Raw genomic sequence first — 17,558 nt, forward strand, 5'->3', positions numbered from 1 at the left:
AGCACAACTAAATGCCAGTCCTGTTCCTGCCTCATAAATAGTCCCCATCTCACCTCCAAATGTCACTGTGAGCACAATCTTCCTTTCTGATTATTTTGCCTTTCTCCAGAATGACACTTTGAACCTCAGAAGCAGCTTGCTGGCCACACTGAACTACAAGTTCCTAAAAGGAAGATACCTCATTAAAGATAGAGCCACACAGGGATGCAAAGGAGCCACACACTCACAAAAAGCACTTAATCTCATTAGCAACTGGCTGGTGTAACTGCTCGTCATAGAGATGAAGGCACACCATTAGCTCTGCATGTAGGTATTGAAGGCACAGAACACACTTCACTGGTACTATGGGAATAAAAATCACACACTAACAGTCTGTGAGGCTTCCAAAGGTAGCAGCATCAGTAGCTCAACGGGGGATGAACTTGCTGTGTTCAGGACCTCCTTGAAGAGAAGGATGAAGTGAGTGGCTCTGAACAGCAGCACTGAAAATGCTCAAGTGAAGGAGGCTGCTCCATCCCTGAGAAGGATGTTGTAGCTGCTCAGAGCAACAAGTGATGCTCAGAAGAATGAGCCCCAGAGTCCTGCTGAGGTTTTGTTGTGATTCCCCTCCAGCTGCCATCAGCCCATAGAACGACCACAGCAGCTCGGGGACTCCAGCTATCCAAGTATCGGGTCATGCTGCTGCTGCTTGTGACTATCCGGGGCTCCTTCCCCCACAGATGATCATCCCAGAGGAAGCTGCACTAATCACTGACAATGGCTTGGACTGTGATCTGCATCACCTGAGAGTTACTGCTTAATGATAATTAAGGCAATGTTAAAAATCCACAACTAATACGGCCAATAGAAGCAGCGCAGCACAAACCTGCTCATCTTTACAGACTGTCTCAATCCAGTCCTTTTAAAACCAGCTCCAAGACCCTCCATAGTGCGAGAAGGGTGGTCTCACATGGAAAGACATGCCGAGAGTTGGAAAAATCTGTCCCATCCATCACTGGTACGCTATGGCATTCACAGAGATGTTGAACACTTCAAATTCCCACCTATTTTTAATGCATTTCTACACTGCAATTTCCCTACTTCCCAAAGAAGAAGAATCAAACTATTAACTTATCTACACCTCTCACACCCTTACAGTAAAATGGGAAACTACATAAATGTTGTACATCAAAGAGCTTCCTTCATTAAAATGTGAAAAATAATTTGTGTACTTTAGATGAAAGGTGGTCTGGGACTGTGAAGTATTCTGGCAAATTTAATTAAATCCCATAGTTATTCTCACATAAAAATAAAGCTTTTTGGGGAAAAATATTAATTTTTTAACTGACTCACAGTTAGGGTTTGTTTTCTTCTTTTTCCAAAATCTTTACCTTATAAACTGAACCAGTGATAAGAAGCAAAACTATTTTTAATGACCTATGTGTAAAGTTACACTCCCAGAACAGGAATTCTCACTAAAACTTTCAAACGAAGAAGAAAAACCCACAAATAATTATGCATGCAGTTCATTATGGGCTGCAATGATCTAAAATCACAAATTAATTTACTATGCAAATTTTAATAAAACTGAAAAATCTAAAGCTCCAATTGTGCAAGATGAGCAGATCTGAGCATCTCATTGTGGAAGCAGAGAGCTACTGAAACCACATACAATCAGATTACCCTGAGGCCAATGTAAACACTTCTTCTTAATTAGTCCTGACATAAATTAAAGCAGGAAGGTTTAATTTCACTCCTTACAGTTGCTAACATAATTATTCATCAGTGACAACGGCCACGAGCTCAGGTTCATAACTAAAACCTGATTTTCACTGGCAAAAGCAGCCACCTATGTTGAGCCAGACCCAAACCTCAGCATCTCCTTAGCCCCAGAGCTGCACACCTCTCTGCGCCCTCACCTTGGAGAAGTCTTACTTTTACATGCACAGTGAGCACGTTTTGCCCAAATCCAAGATGACAGTATCATCAAAGTAACTGAAAACATTTCCTAACAGAAGCAGCTTCAGGCTGCCTCCCTCTTCAGTGGGTCTTTGGGTAACCAAGCTGCAAAGTTGAGACAAAGGTGGCTACAAAGTTTGGTAGCATCTTCAGGACATGGTACAGCCATCAAACAGCAAAATCATCAATAAGTGGAGGTGGCAGGTAAGCTCTGCAGCATGTCCTGATGTTTCCAATCATTTAGATGGGGGATGCTCTGGAGGGTACCACAGCTCTCAGAATACTCATGCTCCCCATTTTCTTTCTTGTTCTCCCAGTGTAGAGAGCACGGAGGACACCAAGCAAAGTTCCCGTCTCGTTCAACATCTTTGTCGGTGACATGGACAGTGGCATTGAGTGCACCCTCAGCAAGTTTGCCGATGACACCAAGCTGTGTGGTTTGGTTGCTACTACGCAGGAGGGAAGGGATGCCATCCAGAGGGACCTCGACACGCTTGTGAGGTGGGCTGATGCCAACCTGATGAAGTTTAACCATGCCAAGTGCAAGGTCCTACACCTGGGTCGGAGCAATCCCAGGCACAGCTACAGGTTGAGCAGAGAAGAGATTCAGAGCAGCCCTGCGGAGAAGGACTTGGGGGTGTTGGTTGATGAAAAAATGAACATGAGCCGGCTTCAGTTTGCACTCGCAGCCCAGAAAGCCAACTGTATCCTGGGCTGCATCAAGAGGAGCGTGACCAGCAGGTCGAAGGAGGTGATCCTGCCCCTCTACTCTGCTCTCGTGAGACCTCACTTGCAGTATTGTGTGCAGTTCTGGTGTCCTCAACATAAAAAGGACATGGAACTGTTGGAACAAGTCCAGAGGAGGGCCACGAGGATGATCAGGGAACTGGAGCACCTCCTGCATGAAGACAGGCTGAGAAAGTTGGGGCTGTTCAGCCTGGAGAAGAGAAGGCTGCGTGGAGACCTCATAGCAGCCTTCCAGTATCTGAAGGGGGCCTACAAGGATGCTGGGGAGGGACTATTCATCAGGGACTGTAGTGACAGGACAGGGGTAATGGGTTCAAACTTAAACAGGGGAGGTTTAGATTGGATCTAAGGAAGAAATTCTTTACTGTGAGGATGGTGAGGCACTGGAATGGGTTGCCCAGCGAGGTTGTGAATGCTCCATCCTTGGCGGTGTTCAAGGCCAGGCTGAATGAGGCCTTGGGTGGCATGGTTTAGTGTGAGGTGCCGCTGCCCATGGCAGGGGGGTTGGAACTAGATGATCTTAAGGTCCTTTCCAACCCTGATTATTCTATGATTCTAAGTTCTATATCTTCACACACTTCCTGCTCCCCAGGTACACTGCAGCAACACTTGCCTGAGCAGAGGGCAGACACCACTGGCAGGTCTCACCCAACCAGCTTCCAACCACCTAGGGTTGGGCTCACCTCCCCTTAGCTGAGCACCATGTTCATATCCAACTTGTGTGATGATCTCCTAACCACAACTGAAGGGATCTACCCACAGACAAAACAATTAAGTCAATGCCAGTGGACAATTTAATTCTGAGAACCACAAAAAATGCATTAGCGCAAACATCTAATGCAAACCAACTGCAATGAAAACTCCCTCCTCACATGCACTCCATTTGGCTTTCTCTCAGTTATTTCTTATTGGCAACACTTTAATGCTAATAAGACACCATAAGTGTATGAAATGTAACAAATATGTTTACATTAAACAGCAGACTACAAACTAAAAGAATCTGAGCTAAAGAAGCTCTTCATCCAAACATCTATTTTCAGGTAAACACATATATATGAATAGAAAGAGATCTGAGAGTGGAAGAGTGTGATTATTTTATTTCAGTTTTACCTTGTTGGCAAAGACCTAAAAAGTTCCAATTTCTCAACACTGAAATTAGCCAAACAGCCTTAAAATAGAACATAATTTTTCAGCAATGAGAGCTTTGAAAGACTGGAAGAATTTTCCAAGCCAGTGCTGGATTCGCCATTACTTGTAGCCCTTGAACGGCAAACAGCTTTGTAAAAAGTACCCTTTAATCTGGCTTCCAAGGTAAATCCTGGCGCTTGCCTGTGTACTGAAGCAGGGAAATTGGTATGTAAACTTCTATTTTTGATGAGTCCACTGTCACCACCTGCCTCTGCTCCAAACTGCTCCACAAATTCCTGATTAACTCTCTCTAGTTCTACTGCTCCCTATAAAGCCCCACAATGTGTTGCAAGGGTCAGACAGCAGGATTCATCCTTGATTTTATTTGCCACTTTGTGTTCCTCTCTTCTGGACTTGTTTCAGGAAAGGATTAGGCAGCACACCAAAGTGGCTCCATGTAATCTTAGACACTGTTGAAACATCCTACTCTGTACATCCCAGCAAGACAGGACTGCTCATATTGCTCTCCACATGCTCATAAACTTGCAGTTTTACATTAACAACATCACTTCTCCATGCCTCTGGGCTTCCACTGGTGCCTTGGAAGAGCTAAAATGGATTTTTATCCAGTTTTCTCTGAAGTACAAGAAATTGCTCACATGGGAAGGCAAAACATAGTCTGAAGTGATGCCAGGATAAAGCTGGTGCTCAGATGCTCAGGATGAACACCAGGCACTGAAAGTCAATTTTCCTCTAGTATTATCTGACTACTTTGTGGTGTGGTCCCATCACCAGCACTTTGAACATATGCTTTTCTGCAGGAGCACCTGGGTATAATATAAAGGATGATGATGCACAGCATAATGTAGGGGTCACTCTGGGCTTACACACTGAGGGAGAGAATAATATAACACACAATAATACAAAATACTCTCGCAAACAAATCTCAAGGGTGGTAAAAGTTAAGAGGAAATGCAAACTGCACATTAGTTATTAATAAATAACTTGAAGATTGATACAAAATGTGCCATCACCAGGAGCATCCTGAATAATAAAGGAGAATCTCTAAACATTTTCCAAAGAAGGGAAAACATGCCAACTACAGCGAGCTATAAAACTGTACACTGTGAGCTGTTTTATGGGGTGTAAAGCCAAGAAAGCTGAACAGTTTGAATGGAACAATTCTGCACGACTGGCCTCACTTAGGAAACTTTGAAAGGATGTCAAAATGATACTAAGGGCCCTTTGAAGTAAGTGTTTTCGTAAGCTGATGAATTGTTTTACGGTTCATATTACTAAATAAAAAGTTAAAACAAATTCACTCCAGTGGAACCAAGACAAGCCTTGTTCCTTTACTAATTCACAGCTACAAATGACAAAGCCTTTATAAACACAGAGAAAATATAAAAAAATTCTTCTTTTTCCACCAAAACTTTTTTTTTTTTGCTTTTAAAGACAAAGAAAAATGTTAACAATTACTTTCCTAAAATTGGAAATCATAAATTAAGGAAAGCTTGCACTGTTGAAAGCTGCCAGAGATAACTTGCAGAGCAACGATAATGCGGTACTGTAGATTCAGAAATAGCTGCTCCTAGGAATGCTTTATTCATGCCTGACACAGGCACAGGATGACAGACCACATTTTGGCCAGGACCATGCTCTGTGATCTGCTTGGCATGCTCCTTCCCAGAGAGGCTGCTCACAGCCAGGCTGAGTACAGACAATATCCAGTGCCGTGCCATGAGCATCCCCCTTTCCAGAGTCATCTCCCAGCAACACCCATTGGCACTTCTCTTGTTGTATGGCTTGAAGTTACTTTGAAAACTGGTTTTAGAAGCCTAGGATAATTAAGTGGCTCAAAAATACCAGCCCCGGGCAATGAAATTTGCCTACACTTACCAGGAAAATGAAGAACATCTGTAATAGCAATGCCTCAAAACTCTACAATGAATTCAGTTCTACCAGTGAGTCTGACCGGATTTATCCACCAGCTCCTACAAGCTTTCATAAAATTAAACAAGCAAGAGGCAAAACCATCATGTATCACAATCCATTTTCATTTTCACTTAATTTTGTTTCAAGGAAACACTAGTAATGGCCCCACATAAATATTTATCAGACCACTCAAATTGTAATAAATGAAACTATCCTTCAACTTGCACACACAATAACCAAAAAGCATTTTAGAAGACAGTGACAAGATGGGAGAAGTCTGAAGCAATAAATATATTCCTTTCTGCCAAATAGGTATAACATTGCAGGCAGACCTGGTTTATTGTACACTATATCATCTGGCATTTCTAGTTTCCATTATTAATCGTTTGAAGCCATGATTAGGGTTTTCCAACACCGACTGGCTTCTTTTTAGACTCCAGCCACAGTTTGTCAGGAATTTCTATCACTCTTGAGGTACCTTAAAAGGTATCAAAATAGAAGATCAGACTGCTATCCCTGACACAGCAAATAAAACCACGTAGTCTGTAATAATTTGAACTCCATCTCCATTTAATAGTATCTGCAAGATTTCAGTGCTGTGAAAGACAGGCTTAGCTTATTAATTTGAATTTCAGGGCTGAAAGCACCTAAAGATAACAAGTTAATAGGGTCATCTCCAGCTTGCATTCTTATCAAGAGGGACTTTATCAGGTGAAAATTAGTGCTGGCTAATGCCTAAATTTAAAGTCCCAGTGAAAATCAGGGGACTCAGACTCCTGAATAACCTTAGGAAATGAGGTTAGTAAGTTCTGAAAGCGTTGCTTAAGTCCCTACTTATGGGCTTTGCAAGAACATTAAAGATCCCCTAACCATTTCATTAATACCACTATTTTATCTCTGTGTTTAATTTCAATGGGACTTAAGAAGATGTTTCAATCCTTTTCTAAGAAGCAGCAGCAGACTTATTGCTTCAGTTTTCCCACCTATACAGGGGAATTAGTCATCCTGGAGCACTGCCATACCACCTCCCACCAAGCCTACAGAACTCACTGCAGCAGAACATGCTGAGCGTGTCTAGTCTCTCTGCTCCTCTAGAAGTCATTTTGTTCATTTGCTATTACTAGTACATCTATGGGTAGTGTAGGGGTAAATACAGAAACTCTTTGAACGCCAGGCTGTTACATCAACTGTGCACAGAGCAGAAACACATGCCAGACTAAAAAGTGGAGCTTGAGTCAAAAGCGCTGTTTAGCTGAACCACAAATCATTAAAAGAAAGACTTCAGCATTTAAGCTAGGACTGATCTCATCTAATTTCACCTTTTGAGAAGTTAGGAAGTCCAAGTCTCTGCTGTAGCCAGAAAAGAGGTATTGCTAGATGGTATTTAGTCACCCAAGGTAGGTGGTATCATAAACACATACGCATCTGCTGGACTTACCACCAGCTCTTGAGACAGCAAAAATGCACCACTTTGCTGCAGTGGATCAGCACCATGAGAGATGTGCATACCAGAGCTGAGAAAATCAAAGCTTTTAAGAAGGCAGTAGAGGACCTCTGACAGAGACCATTTCCAGAAGAGTAGTTTATATCTATGAAAGCTATCACTATGATGAAAACTCAGAGCACACTGCCATCCCATGAAAATCTCTTAACAGATCTCTCCTTATTTTGTGTTACAATAATCTGGAAATATAGAGGGTTTTTACACAATTATCTTCTACAGAACTGCCATTAGCAGACTGGCGAGGAGTGTGGAGGAACATGCCAGGCGGGAAGCACTACTAGAGGTGAAGAAATGGCTTGAGCTTCTCCATAGCCTGAGTTGCATAGGTGGAAGGTTACCATCCACTTCCACAAGTAAGATCAAAGCACCAGATCTTGATGACTTCAATAGATAGAAAAGAAGGTGGGATGCTCTGTCTAGCAAAGTATTCTCAGAAAATGAAAAATCATAAAATATTAGTTGCATAACTCTCATCCCCTATACTCTTAAAAACCTTCTTTCCACTTTTTACTTCTTGAAGTACATTTATGTGTGGGTTTCATATTGAGAGATAACTTCCTGAAACTAGGCTGGTAGAGAGTAGTCATCACAAATTACCTTGCATGTAAACCTGACAGTGTATCATAGAAACACAGAATGGTTTGGGTTGGAAGAGACCTTAAAGATCATCCATTTCTAACCCTTCTGCCATAGGCAGAGACACCTTCCATTAGACCTGGTTGCTCCAAGCACCGTCCAACCTGACCTTGAACACTGCCAGGGATGGGGCAGCCACAGCTTCTCTTGGCAACCTGTGCCAGCGCCTCAGCACCCTCACAGGGAAGAATTTGTGCCTAAGAGCTCATCTCAATCTCCCCTCTCTCAGTTTAAAGCCATTCCCCTTTGTCCTACCACTACAGGCCCTTATCAAAAACCCCTCTCCAGCTTTCATGTCAGCCCCTTTAGGCACTGGCAGCTGCTCTAAGGTCTCCCCCTTGCCTTCTCTTCTCCAGGCTGAACAACCCCATCTCTCTCAGCCTGTCTCCAGAGCAGAGGTGCTCCAGTCCTCTGAGCATATTTGTGGCCCCCCTCTGGGTTTACAGGCAACAGGAATGGGAGACATTTGACCAAAACAAGGTGTTTAGTGTAGACCTCTGTCTCTGAGCTAGTCATACAAAAGACCTTAGCACATTTTTAGGACGTGATTTATCCAAATGATTTCCTACTTTTACTTTAGGGTAAAATGAATCATGTTTCTCAATTGCCCATTTCTCTCTGTTGACTATGAAGAAATCCTGCAGTGACTAGTTCTGACTGTGGATGATCGTATTTCATCATACAGATTACATCTCTTGAGTCCAAAAATGAGAGGGATGCAAAAATGAAAAAGGAGGAGACAGAAGGAAATAGAGAACCCATAAATGGCAGGATCATGTTATGTGCTCCTCAGTGCAGGGATCTTAAATGGCAGGCTTGTGACATTTATACCAACAGCCAATAAATAGCCCAATGAAGACAGGTCGAATGACACACCTAGGCTCACAACAAACTCAGTCTCCATTGAGGAAGGAATCAATAAATAAAGAGTTCTCTATGAAAGAAAAAGTTTCTTTTTTTTACCTCCAGAAAAGTCTTAAACCAGATTTTTAGCTATGAATCATGAGTTGAGATGTAAACCCATGCGAAATTTAGTCTGCTGGCTAAGGTACTAGTGAGAAACTAGGGATGGAGTTGGAGGAGGTCAGGAACTGCTGCCTTCTATTTCAGGAGAGATTTCATTGATTTATAAATTTATACTGGCTCTGCCTCCTGGAAAAGGAAAATAAATTCACTGAAACAAATTTGGAAGTGATTCACAAGGCTGTGGGACCAAATTCAAGTAAAATTTCACTTCCTCAAATACTTCTAGCTGGCAAACACTCGCTGTGCTTCTGGTTACTACCACATATGAAGTGGAGCATTTAGCAGTGAATGCTGTAACACAATGACGACAATCCTCAAAACCAATTCTCTATGACATAAGGCAAAAAGTAGCACTGTGGGAAGGAAGTCTCAGGCTCCCCTCCATGTCACATCTCTTACCAAACTGCCACAGCAGCAAGAATTGCACATATACTCTATGCAGAGAGATCCATATTGGCCAATATGGAGTAGACTCCCAAGCTTGCTCACCACAAAGACTGTTCAGACCTGAATGGAGAACAACCTATTGTGGACCCCACACCAAATCCAGGTCAAGCTCAGTTAGATCACAGAATCAACTAGATTAGAAAAGACCTTTAAGATCCGCAAGTCCAACCACTACCCCAGCACTGCCAAGTCCACCACTAAACCATGTCACTAAGGGACTTATCTACACATTTTTTGAACACTTCCAGGGATGGTGATTCCACCACTTCCCTGTGCAGCCTGTTCCAATGCCTGACCACCCTCTTGGTGAAGAATTTTTTTCAAATATCCAATATAAACCTCCCCTGGCACAGCTTGAGGCTGTTACCTCTTGTCATATCATTTGTTCCTCGGGAGAAGCGACCAGCCTCCTTTCAGGCAGTTGTATAGAGCAATAACGTCCCCCCTGAACCTTTTCTTCTTCAGATTAAGTAACCCCAGTTCCCTCAGCCTTTCCTGTCAAGATGCACCTATATGTACCTATGTATCTATGTATCTATGGTGGAACAAGAACAAAGCCATCATGCCAAGCGTGCGGCAGCATGGTGCGGTGTGGATCCACCATGCAGGCCAGCTTCTCCTTGGGCATCTCTGCACCATATCCTCTCCTCAGTATCGACGTGCCTCAGGGAGCACAGGCACATCACGCTCAGCACACGCGTTGACACCATTAAGATGAAATACTGCAGAAGAATAAAAATAATGAACTTGAGCAGAATTTTGCTAAAATCACAGACTTGCTTGGAGCCCCGCCTGCTCACATAGCAGGATGAATTTGGCTCAGTTTATATCCTAATGATTATAATGGATACTGCAGTCTTCTTTTCATTAAGGCAGCCAAAAATATTGATTTGCTGTACTCTGTGCTCCCGCTTACCTTCACAAATTTCAGGAGAGACGATGCATAAGCCAATAGAGTCGGTCAGTTCAAAAGTGACAAATGAACTGCGCTGAAACTAAATAAACAACTATCTCTTGGTAAATTAATTCAGTATGTGATTTGAGTCCTCTTCTACAGCTAGAAAGCTGATTCATCATTCAGCAGCATTTAAGTTGCCACCAGTTCAATAGCACAGTATTAATGTTGTGCCCTATTTGACACAGCAGGTCAAGTTCTGCACTGGCCTTACAACAGCGTAACTTGGAGTAACTCCTGAACCTTCAGCCCCTGCTATCCACATTGCCCAAGCTGCAGCTATGCACCAAGTGTTCTCCAAGTAGGTTTCAAGAAGGTTTCAGTTGCATTGAAAAGTTGGGGAAAACAGATAGAAGAATCCAATAGTCTTTTGATCTGCTGGATTATCTAATGTCTTTGGAACAGTTTAGTGAAACAGCCCAGGTTGATTTTCATAAAAATACTTGTGAAAGAGTGAAAGGTAGAGAAATATTTGCAACTTTTAAAGTTTGGGGGTTGTGAGCTTTTTTCCCCGCACAAACTAGATTTCAGTTCTGGAAAGAAACTAAGTACGTTCAATGTGGAATATTGATAATAATTCCCACTCATGTCAAAACATAGAATCATAGAATCACAGAACAGTTTGGGTTGGAAGGGACCTTCCAAGGATCTAGTCCAACCCCCCTGCCATGGTCAGGGACATCTTCAACTAGATCATGTTGCGCAGAGTGCTGCCTTGAATGTCTCCAGGGATGGTGCCTCTACAACCTGTGCCAGTGTTTTACCACCATCATTGTAAAGATTTTTTTCCTTATGTCCAGCCTGAATCTGCCCTCTTCCAGTCTAAAACCATCACCCCTTGTCCTATCACAAGAGGCCTGCTAACAAGTCTCTCCCCATCTTTCTTATAGGACCCTTTTAAGAACTGGAAGGCCACAATAAGGTCTCCCAAGAGTCTTCTCCAGGCTGAACAACCCCAACTCTGTCAGCCTTTCCTCATAGGAGAGGTGCTTCACCCCTCTGATCATTCTGTGGCCCCTCTCTGGACTCTCTCCAGCAGCTCCATGATTCCTGCTTTACCGAACAGGGCCCCTAACTTATTACAGGCTATCGCCCTTACTAATCTAGGCACAGGGTTAAAACCCTGGTACATTTAATAATGAGCAACATGCACTAACTTACTCTTCCCCCACCAATTCCTTCCAGTTCAATAGATGTTGAATCCTGAGATTTCCAGAGCAATACTGCAGCATTTGGACCAGTCTCCCATTGCTTTATAAGGAACCTGCTTAGCTCAATTTGATGCTACTCAAAAAGCAGTTAGGCCAAAATTTTCAAATGTAGGAGCTTAAAACTGAAATTCATGTTCAAAAGGGTAAATAATGTTGCCCAAATGCCTTTGACTGCTATTAGCAATGTAGGACGCTTGAGTTCTTAACGTTTCTGGAAATTAGAGTAGGTGCCCTCTTGGCTTCTGACGCTCAAGTCTGATGTTTCTGGACACACGGTTTTGACTGTTATCATCTGTGCACAGCTGCAGCAGAGAGACTATGGCACAAATAGAAGAAAAATATTTTTCCCTGCTTACGCTCAGATGCGATCCACAGCATTTGCAATGTCATCTGTTTGTCATAATGTTCAGCTTAGAAAGCTGACATTTGATTAAACAGTTTGAATTTGCCAAAACATACATTTTCATCTTATGTTTTAATACCACATTCTCAATTAAAAGCTTTAGAAAAAGACATACAAAGTCTGCTTAAACCACAGTAAACCCACAGACCTAACATATTTAATATAATTTCTGAAACTGTTGACTAATATTTTCTATTTTCCTCACTAGTCCTAGTACCACAGCTGCAGCATGACTCCCCACAGCTATCAGACATTTAAACAGCCAGCTTGCCAAGTGGCTTACTAGACAGCCTTTTATACTTCGTGTTTTCCACATTTTCCAATATGGTGGCATGGCAGTGAAGTTCAGCATCTTCAAAATCTTCTGTCTATTAATAGTGTTTTCTAAGATCAATGTCTACCATACTATCACCACTAAAGGAAAGCTAGAACAGTTGGTTTACAGTTAAGCATTGTCCCCTGTATTCCTACCTGTTCACAAGCATGCCAACACCGATGAACACCGTGCCACAAGAAAGCATATTATACAGAATGGCATATCATTTCAGGCTGCTAACTCCCATGAAAAATGACTCACAATAACAATAAGGACAAGACCACAAATAGGTTTCAGAATGACATAATTCTTGTTTCATGCTCATTTCCTTTCATTGCCTTTAACACTGCATTCAAGGTCATGAGTGTTGTGACTCTGCGGAGATGCCCTGAGTAATTTACAATGATCAACAGATAATACAGTGACTGAAAGCGAGTCATTCTGTAACTATCACTGCTTTCTAAATGGAGTCATCAAATAGCTGCTGAAAAGGAACATGTATTATTTCACACCTATGATGAATGTAACCAGGTAATTAAATCATGTCATCACTGTACCTGGAAAATCCTTATTTATAATTTCAGCTTGCCTGTTAAGAAGAACTGAACTTCTTGTTAAAGGTAGCACATACTTATTTCTAAGCTTTGCTTGTGCAAAAACCTCTACAAAGCGAAAAGGAAATCAGAAACTCACCAGTTTCTTCATCTATGCTGAATCTCCCCAGGCCACTGCCATCCCTGATGGAATACTGGATCTCTCCATCCCTTCCGGAGTCCTCATCTCGAGCAACAACTTGCAAAACACTTGTACCTATGCGGGAGTTTTCCTTTACAGATCCAATGACAGCAAAGTCAGGAAAATAGGGGGTATAGAGATTTTCGTTAACATCCACCACTTCAACTTCCACAAAAGAAACCGAAGAGAGAGAAACCGGGCGCCCCTTGTCCTTTGCACGCACGGTCAGGTTATAGAACTGCTGCTTCTCATAATCAAGCTCTTTGTTCAAGCGGATGGCACCGCTCGCTTTGTCTATCTCAAACCGCCCGTTGTAATCATTCACCAGCGAGTAACGGACTTGACCTCCCAGGCCAAGATCTGGATCATGAGTTTCTAACCAAGCTATGACAGTGCCAACCGGCAGGTCCTCAAGGACCTTCACGTTGTAGCTGGATGGGATAAAGGCTGGAGAACAATCATTGACGTCATCCAAAAACACCTTCAGAGGCACAACGGAAAACTGCTGATGGCCACTCTCTGCTTTGTCCCTAGCCTCGATCTTCAGTGTGTAGTTTGATTTTGATTCCCGGTCTAATTGATCGGCCACATACACCATTCCTGTGGAACTGTTGATAGCAAATTGCTGGGTATCTGTCAGTACTGAGTAGGTCACCTCACCATTAGCTCCTAGGTCTTTGTCTCTGGCTTCTACCTGGATAATCTCTGTACCAAGGCTTGTACTTTCTAAAATATTAACTGAGTAACTGTCCTGCAAAAAAACAGGCTTGTTATCATTTGCATCCTCCACAGTGACAGTCAACAGTCCCCATGCAGATTTCTGTGGATTACCTAAATCATAAATTGTAATATTAAGGACATAAAGCTCTCTTTTTTCACGGTCCAAGGGCATAAGAACATTAAGTACCCCCGTCTCCATGTCAATGTTGAAACAGCTATCTACATTACCATCAGAAATTGTATAAAGCACTCTTCCATTGAAGCCTGAATCTGCATCATAGGCTTTTATCCTCAGGATGGTAGCACCAACTGGCAGATCCTCTGAAACCTTTACATCAGTAGGGAAGGATTTGTCAAAATGTGGTGCCTGCCTGTTCACCGAATAAAAATCGAGGAAACCATCTTCCAAATTCAGCTTCACATTTGCTTTTGCCTTTTTGAGTAATTTTTCTGCTAGCTTCTGAGCAACTCTAGTTTCTCTACAGCTAAAGGTCTTTGAAGACACTTTCCCATGAACTACCGAAATATTGACAAACATAGCATCAGCAAAGTTCTCTCCATCAGTTGCCGTTATCTTAAGGCCAAAATTGCTGTTCTTTATGCCAGAATTAATTAGAGATTTTTTAAGTTGCAGGACACCAGAGTCAGGATTTAAATAAAAAATGCCAAGTTCATTTCCCGAGATTATTTTGTACTTCACGAGCTCTAACTCATCTATGTCTATTGCAGAAACAGCAGTGATGTGACCGCCAACAGGAAAATCAGAGGAAATCACTCCCTGACATGCCACTTTTTCAAAGAGGGGTTTGTTATCATTGACATTGCCTATGTATATGGTGACATTCACCTCGCTTTCGTGGCGGTAGGGAGAACCCCAGTCAGAAGCTCTCACAGTGAACCTGTAGCTTTCTGGTGAGGACTCAAAATCCAGTTCCTCAGATGTGCCAATGACACCTGTAAACTGGTTTATTGTAAATGGCAGTGAGTTCAGACTGGCAATGCTGTATGTTATGTACCCGTTCTCTCCCCTGTCTTTATCAACTGCTGAAACTGCCAAAACACTAGATCCCACAGGGACACTTTCATTGACGAATGCGCTGTAGGAGGGCTGCTGGAACTCTGGAGTGTGATCGTTGGCATCTTCTAACCTGACAGTAACATGTGCTTTTAAATCATCACCTTTGTTCGTATATACTTCTAATTCATAGAGGTCCTTCTCAATGATTTTCAAAGGACGAGCAGTAGTAATGAGGCCTGTGTCTGGATTGATCTTAAAATACTCAGCTTCTTCACTTGGAGAAAGTCTATATTCCACACCCTGTGGCTCAGATATCAGCTTAACTACTGCAACCACCACACCAGGAGGTGAAAATTCACTGATCAAAAAATCATAGGCTTCCTTTTCAAACTTCATGGGGGCAGTTTCTTTCTTGGGACTAGCAATGTGGACCAGTTTGACCGCAGAAAATTTCTGAGGAGATCCTTTGTCCTTTGCTTGGAGAGTCAGGTTATAACCATATGGGAAGCTGTCCCAGTCAATAGGCTTTCTTTCTTTGATTTTATACTCATTCATCCATTTACCATCTTTAGTCAGAAAGAACTGGTCTAGTGGATCTCCAGCCACAATAGAAACAGATTCTATTTCTCCATTGGCTCCCTCATCTAGATCATCAATGTTAACAACTGCATAGGTAGGCTCCTTGTCTGATGGGAAGGGAGTATGGGTTACCACAGTTATCGTTGGTGCATGTTCATTTATACGTTCAATGTGAACATATAGCTTGGCAGTGCTGCTTACACCATTGTTTCCATAAAGCTTCATCCCACGGTCTACAGCCAAAATCTCAAGATCGTATCTGTTTTTCTCATCATAGTTTAACCGTCCACTTAAGGAGATAACACCACTCGTAGGATGAACGGAGAAGAGATCAACTTTGTTTTTGAAGTAATAATAAAATTCACCATTGGACCCAATATCTGCATCTGTTGCAGTTACCTGTGCAATGCTAGTCCTTAAAGGAGTGCTTTCTGCTATTGTGACAGAGTACGTGGTTGGTGAAAACAAAGGTCTTAAGTCATTCATATCCAAAACTTGGATGTTCACTTTTGTCCATGCTTCCAAGTCCTCTCCTCTGACAGACCCTTTCACCATCAATAAATAGTTGTCCTGGATTTCTCTGTTCAAAATAGCAGAATTCCCACCTTTAGTCCTTATTCTTAGGAAGCAAAAGTCAGCAATGATGACTTCCTCTGCTTTAAAAAAGCCCTCATCATCACCAGACACTATCCTGTACTTGATATCCCATGAAAGATCAGCCAAGGTAATGCCCATCCTCGCTTGACTGTTGACGTAGGTCCTGGCTGCAGAATTCTCGTACACCGTAGCATTGTAAGTGGAATGTGTGAAGTGAAAGCCAAGTGGAATGGTCCCATGAACGACCTGGCAAACAGAGGCCAGGAGCTTAACAATCAGAAAGGCGAGGCATGACAGAGGTGGCCGTGAGCCTGACCAGCGGCCCATATTCACCTCCATCACATCATTCTTTCACCCTGTGACACAGAGAGAGAAAACACAAAATAGGTGATCAGTAAGTGTCATGTCAAAATTACTTATTAAATTCCTGATTAAAAATACATGCAACATCTAGTCACTATATATTTTGAAAACATGAAGGGAGAATATTATATACACACACATACACACTCACAACCACATCAGTTTTGGATTATATTTTTTCATGTGTGAGTGTATAATATGTATTCATGTGCACGTAGATACATATATAGGTAACTGTATACCATAAAAAACTCTGAGATCCTACCGCATCTATACACATATGCACAAAGCCAACAATCACAGTGAAAAAAATGAAAATCAGATGCACGCATCTAAATAATTTTATATAAGAAGATGAACCACATACAGAAATTATTGTTTTTATTTACCAGTAGCTCCAACTAAGCCTAAACTTGTTTGAGTTCAGAGCAAACTGAAAAGCCATTTTTAGTTCCAGTGTTTGGAAAGAAGACAGCATTTTTATTATGTGTGCAGTGCTGTGATGGTCAAATGTTACCATTTTTTTTATGGACAGTTAAGAAAGATCACAAGGCTGATGAATTTTGAGCCACCAGCAACAGCCACCAAAGTAAAAGTCACTACCCAGCCATTAGTTTAATTACAGGTACCTTCAGAAAAATCAAAATTAAGGAAGAATTATAGCTAATTAAATGCAATTACATATATATGCGCACACATACCCAGATACTTAGAACAGGCAAGATATAATTAAGAAAATAAAACTGCTCAATAAAGCTCCAAGGTGAAGACTCAGGTTAGGAAACAGCACAGCTGATTTAGCCCACAGGATATAACCCTACCCTTGCATATGTACCACAACACATCTGTAATTATGGTCACTGATTTTCACCAAGTAACACCGGGTAACATACCGTAAATGAGGCCACAGATGGAACAGCTTTTTCTGTATGTCCAATAAATATTCTATTTGCTGGATACTATTGACATCCCAACCTAAGAAAGGTGAAGACCTCTCAAATCCACTGTCAAATCCACACAGACCAGCAAGAGAATGAACGCATCCTTGCTCAGACAGAGTGAACTCCAGCCTATACTGCATTTCACTTTGGCAACCCCAAGCAGAATCTGGCTACAAATAAGGCACGCAGCTCCACTGCCATCAGTCTCAATCCAGTCTGTCCCACTCCAGCCACCTCAAAGCAGTGAGAGCCTTTCTACTGACTTCACAAGGCTCATTATAAATGTAAGTATTCAAATGCAATTAATAAGCAGCCATTTGAGGAAGATCTGGAGTTCCTCCATACAGTCCTGTTGTGAA

The 17,558-nt window shown here is 42.1% G+C and overlaps 1 protein-coding gene across 4 annotated transcripts in view; it reads right to left on the minus strand.

The window, feature by feature from the left end:
* The window catches only part of FAT3 (FAT atypical cadherin 3), a gene marked incomplete at both ends in the record, with an annotated part of 320,523 nt that extends 304,289 nt beyond the window's left edge, over positions 1-16,234 (minus strand). For all 4 annotated transcript variants that reach the window (XM_080612353.1, XM_080612351.1, XM_080612352.1 and 1 more), the window contains one exon: positions 12,940-16,234. In XM_080612353.1, coding sequence (XP_080468479.1) covers positions 12,940-16,234 — 3,295 coding nt within the window. The remainder of the gene's footprint in view (positions 1-12,939) is intronic.
* Positions 16,235-17,558: the final 1,324 nt, after the last annotated feature.

Source organism: Psittacula echo (assembly GCF_963264785.1).
Source record: "Psittacula echo genome assembly, chromosome: 3".
Classification (NCBI taxonomy): domain Eukaryota; kingdom Metazoa; phylum Chordata; class Aves; order Psittaciformes; family Psittacidae; genus Psittacula; species Psittacula echo.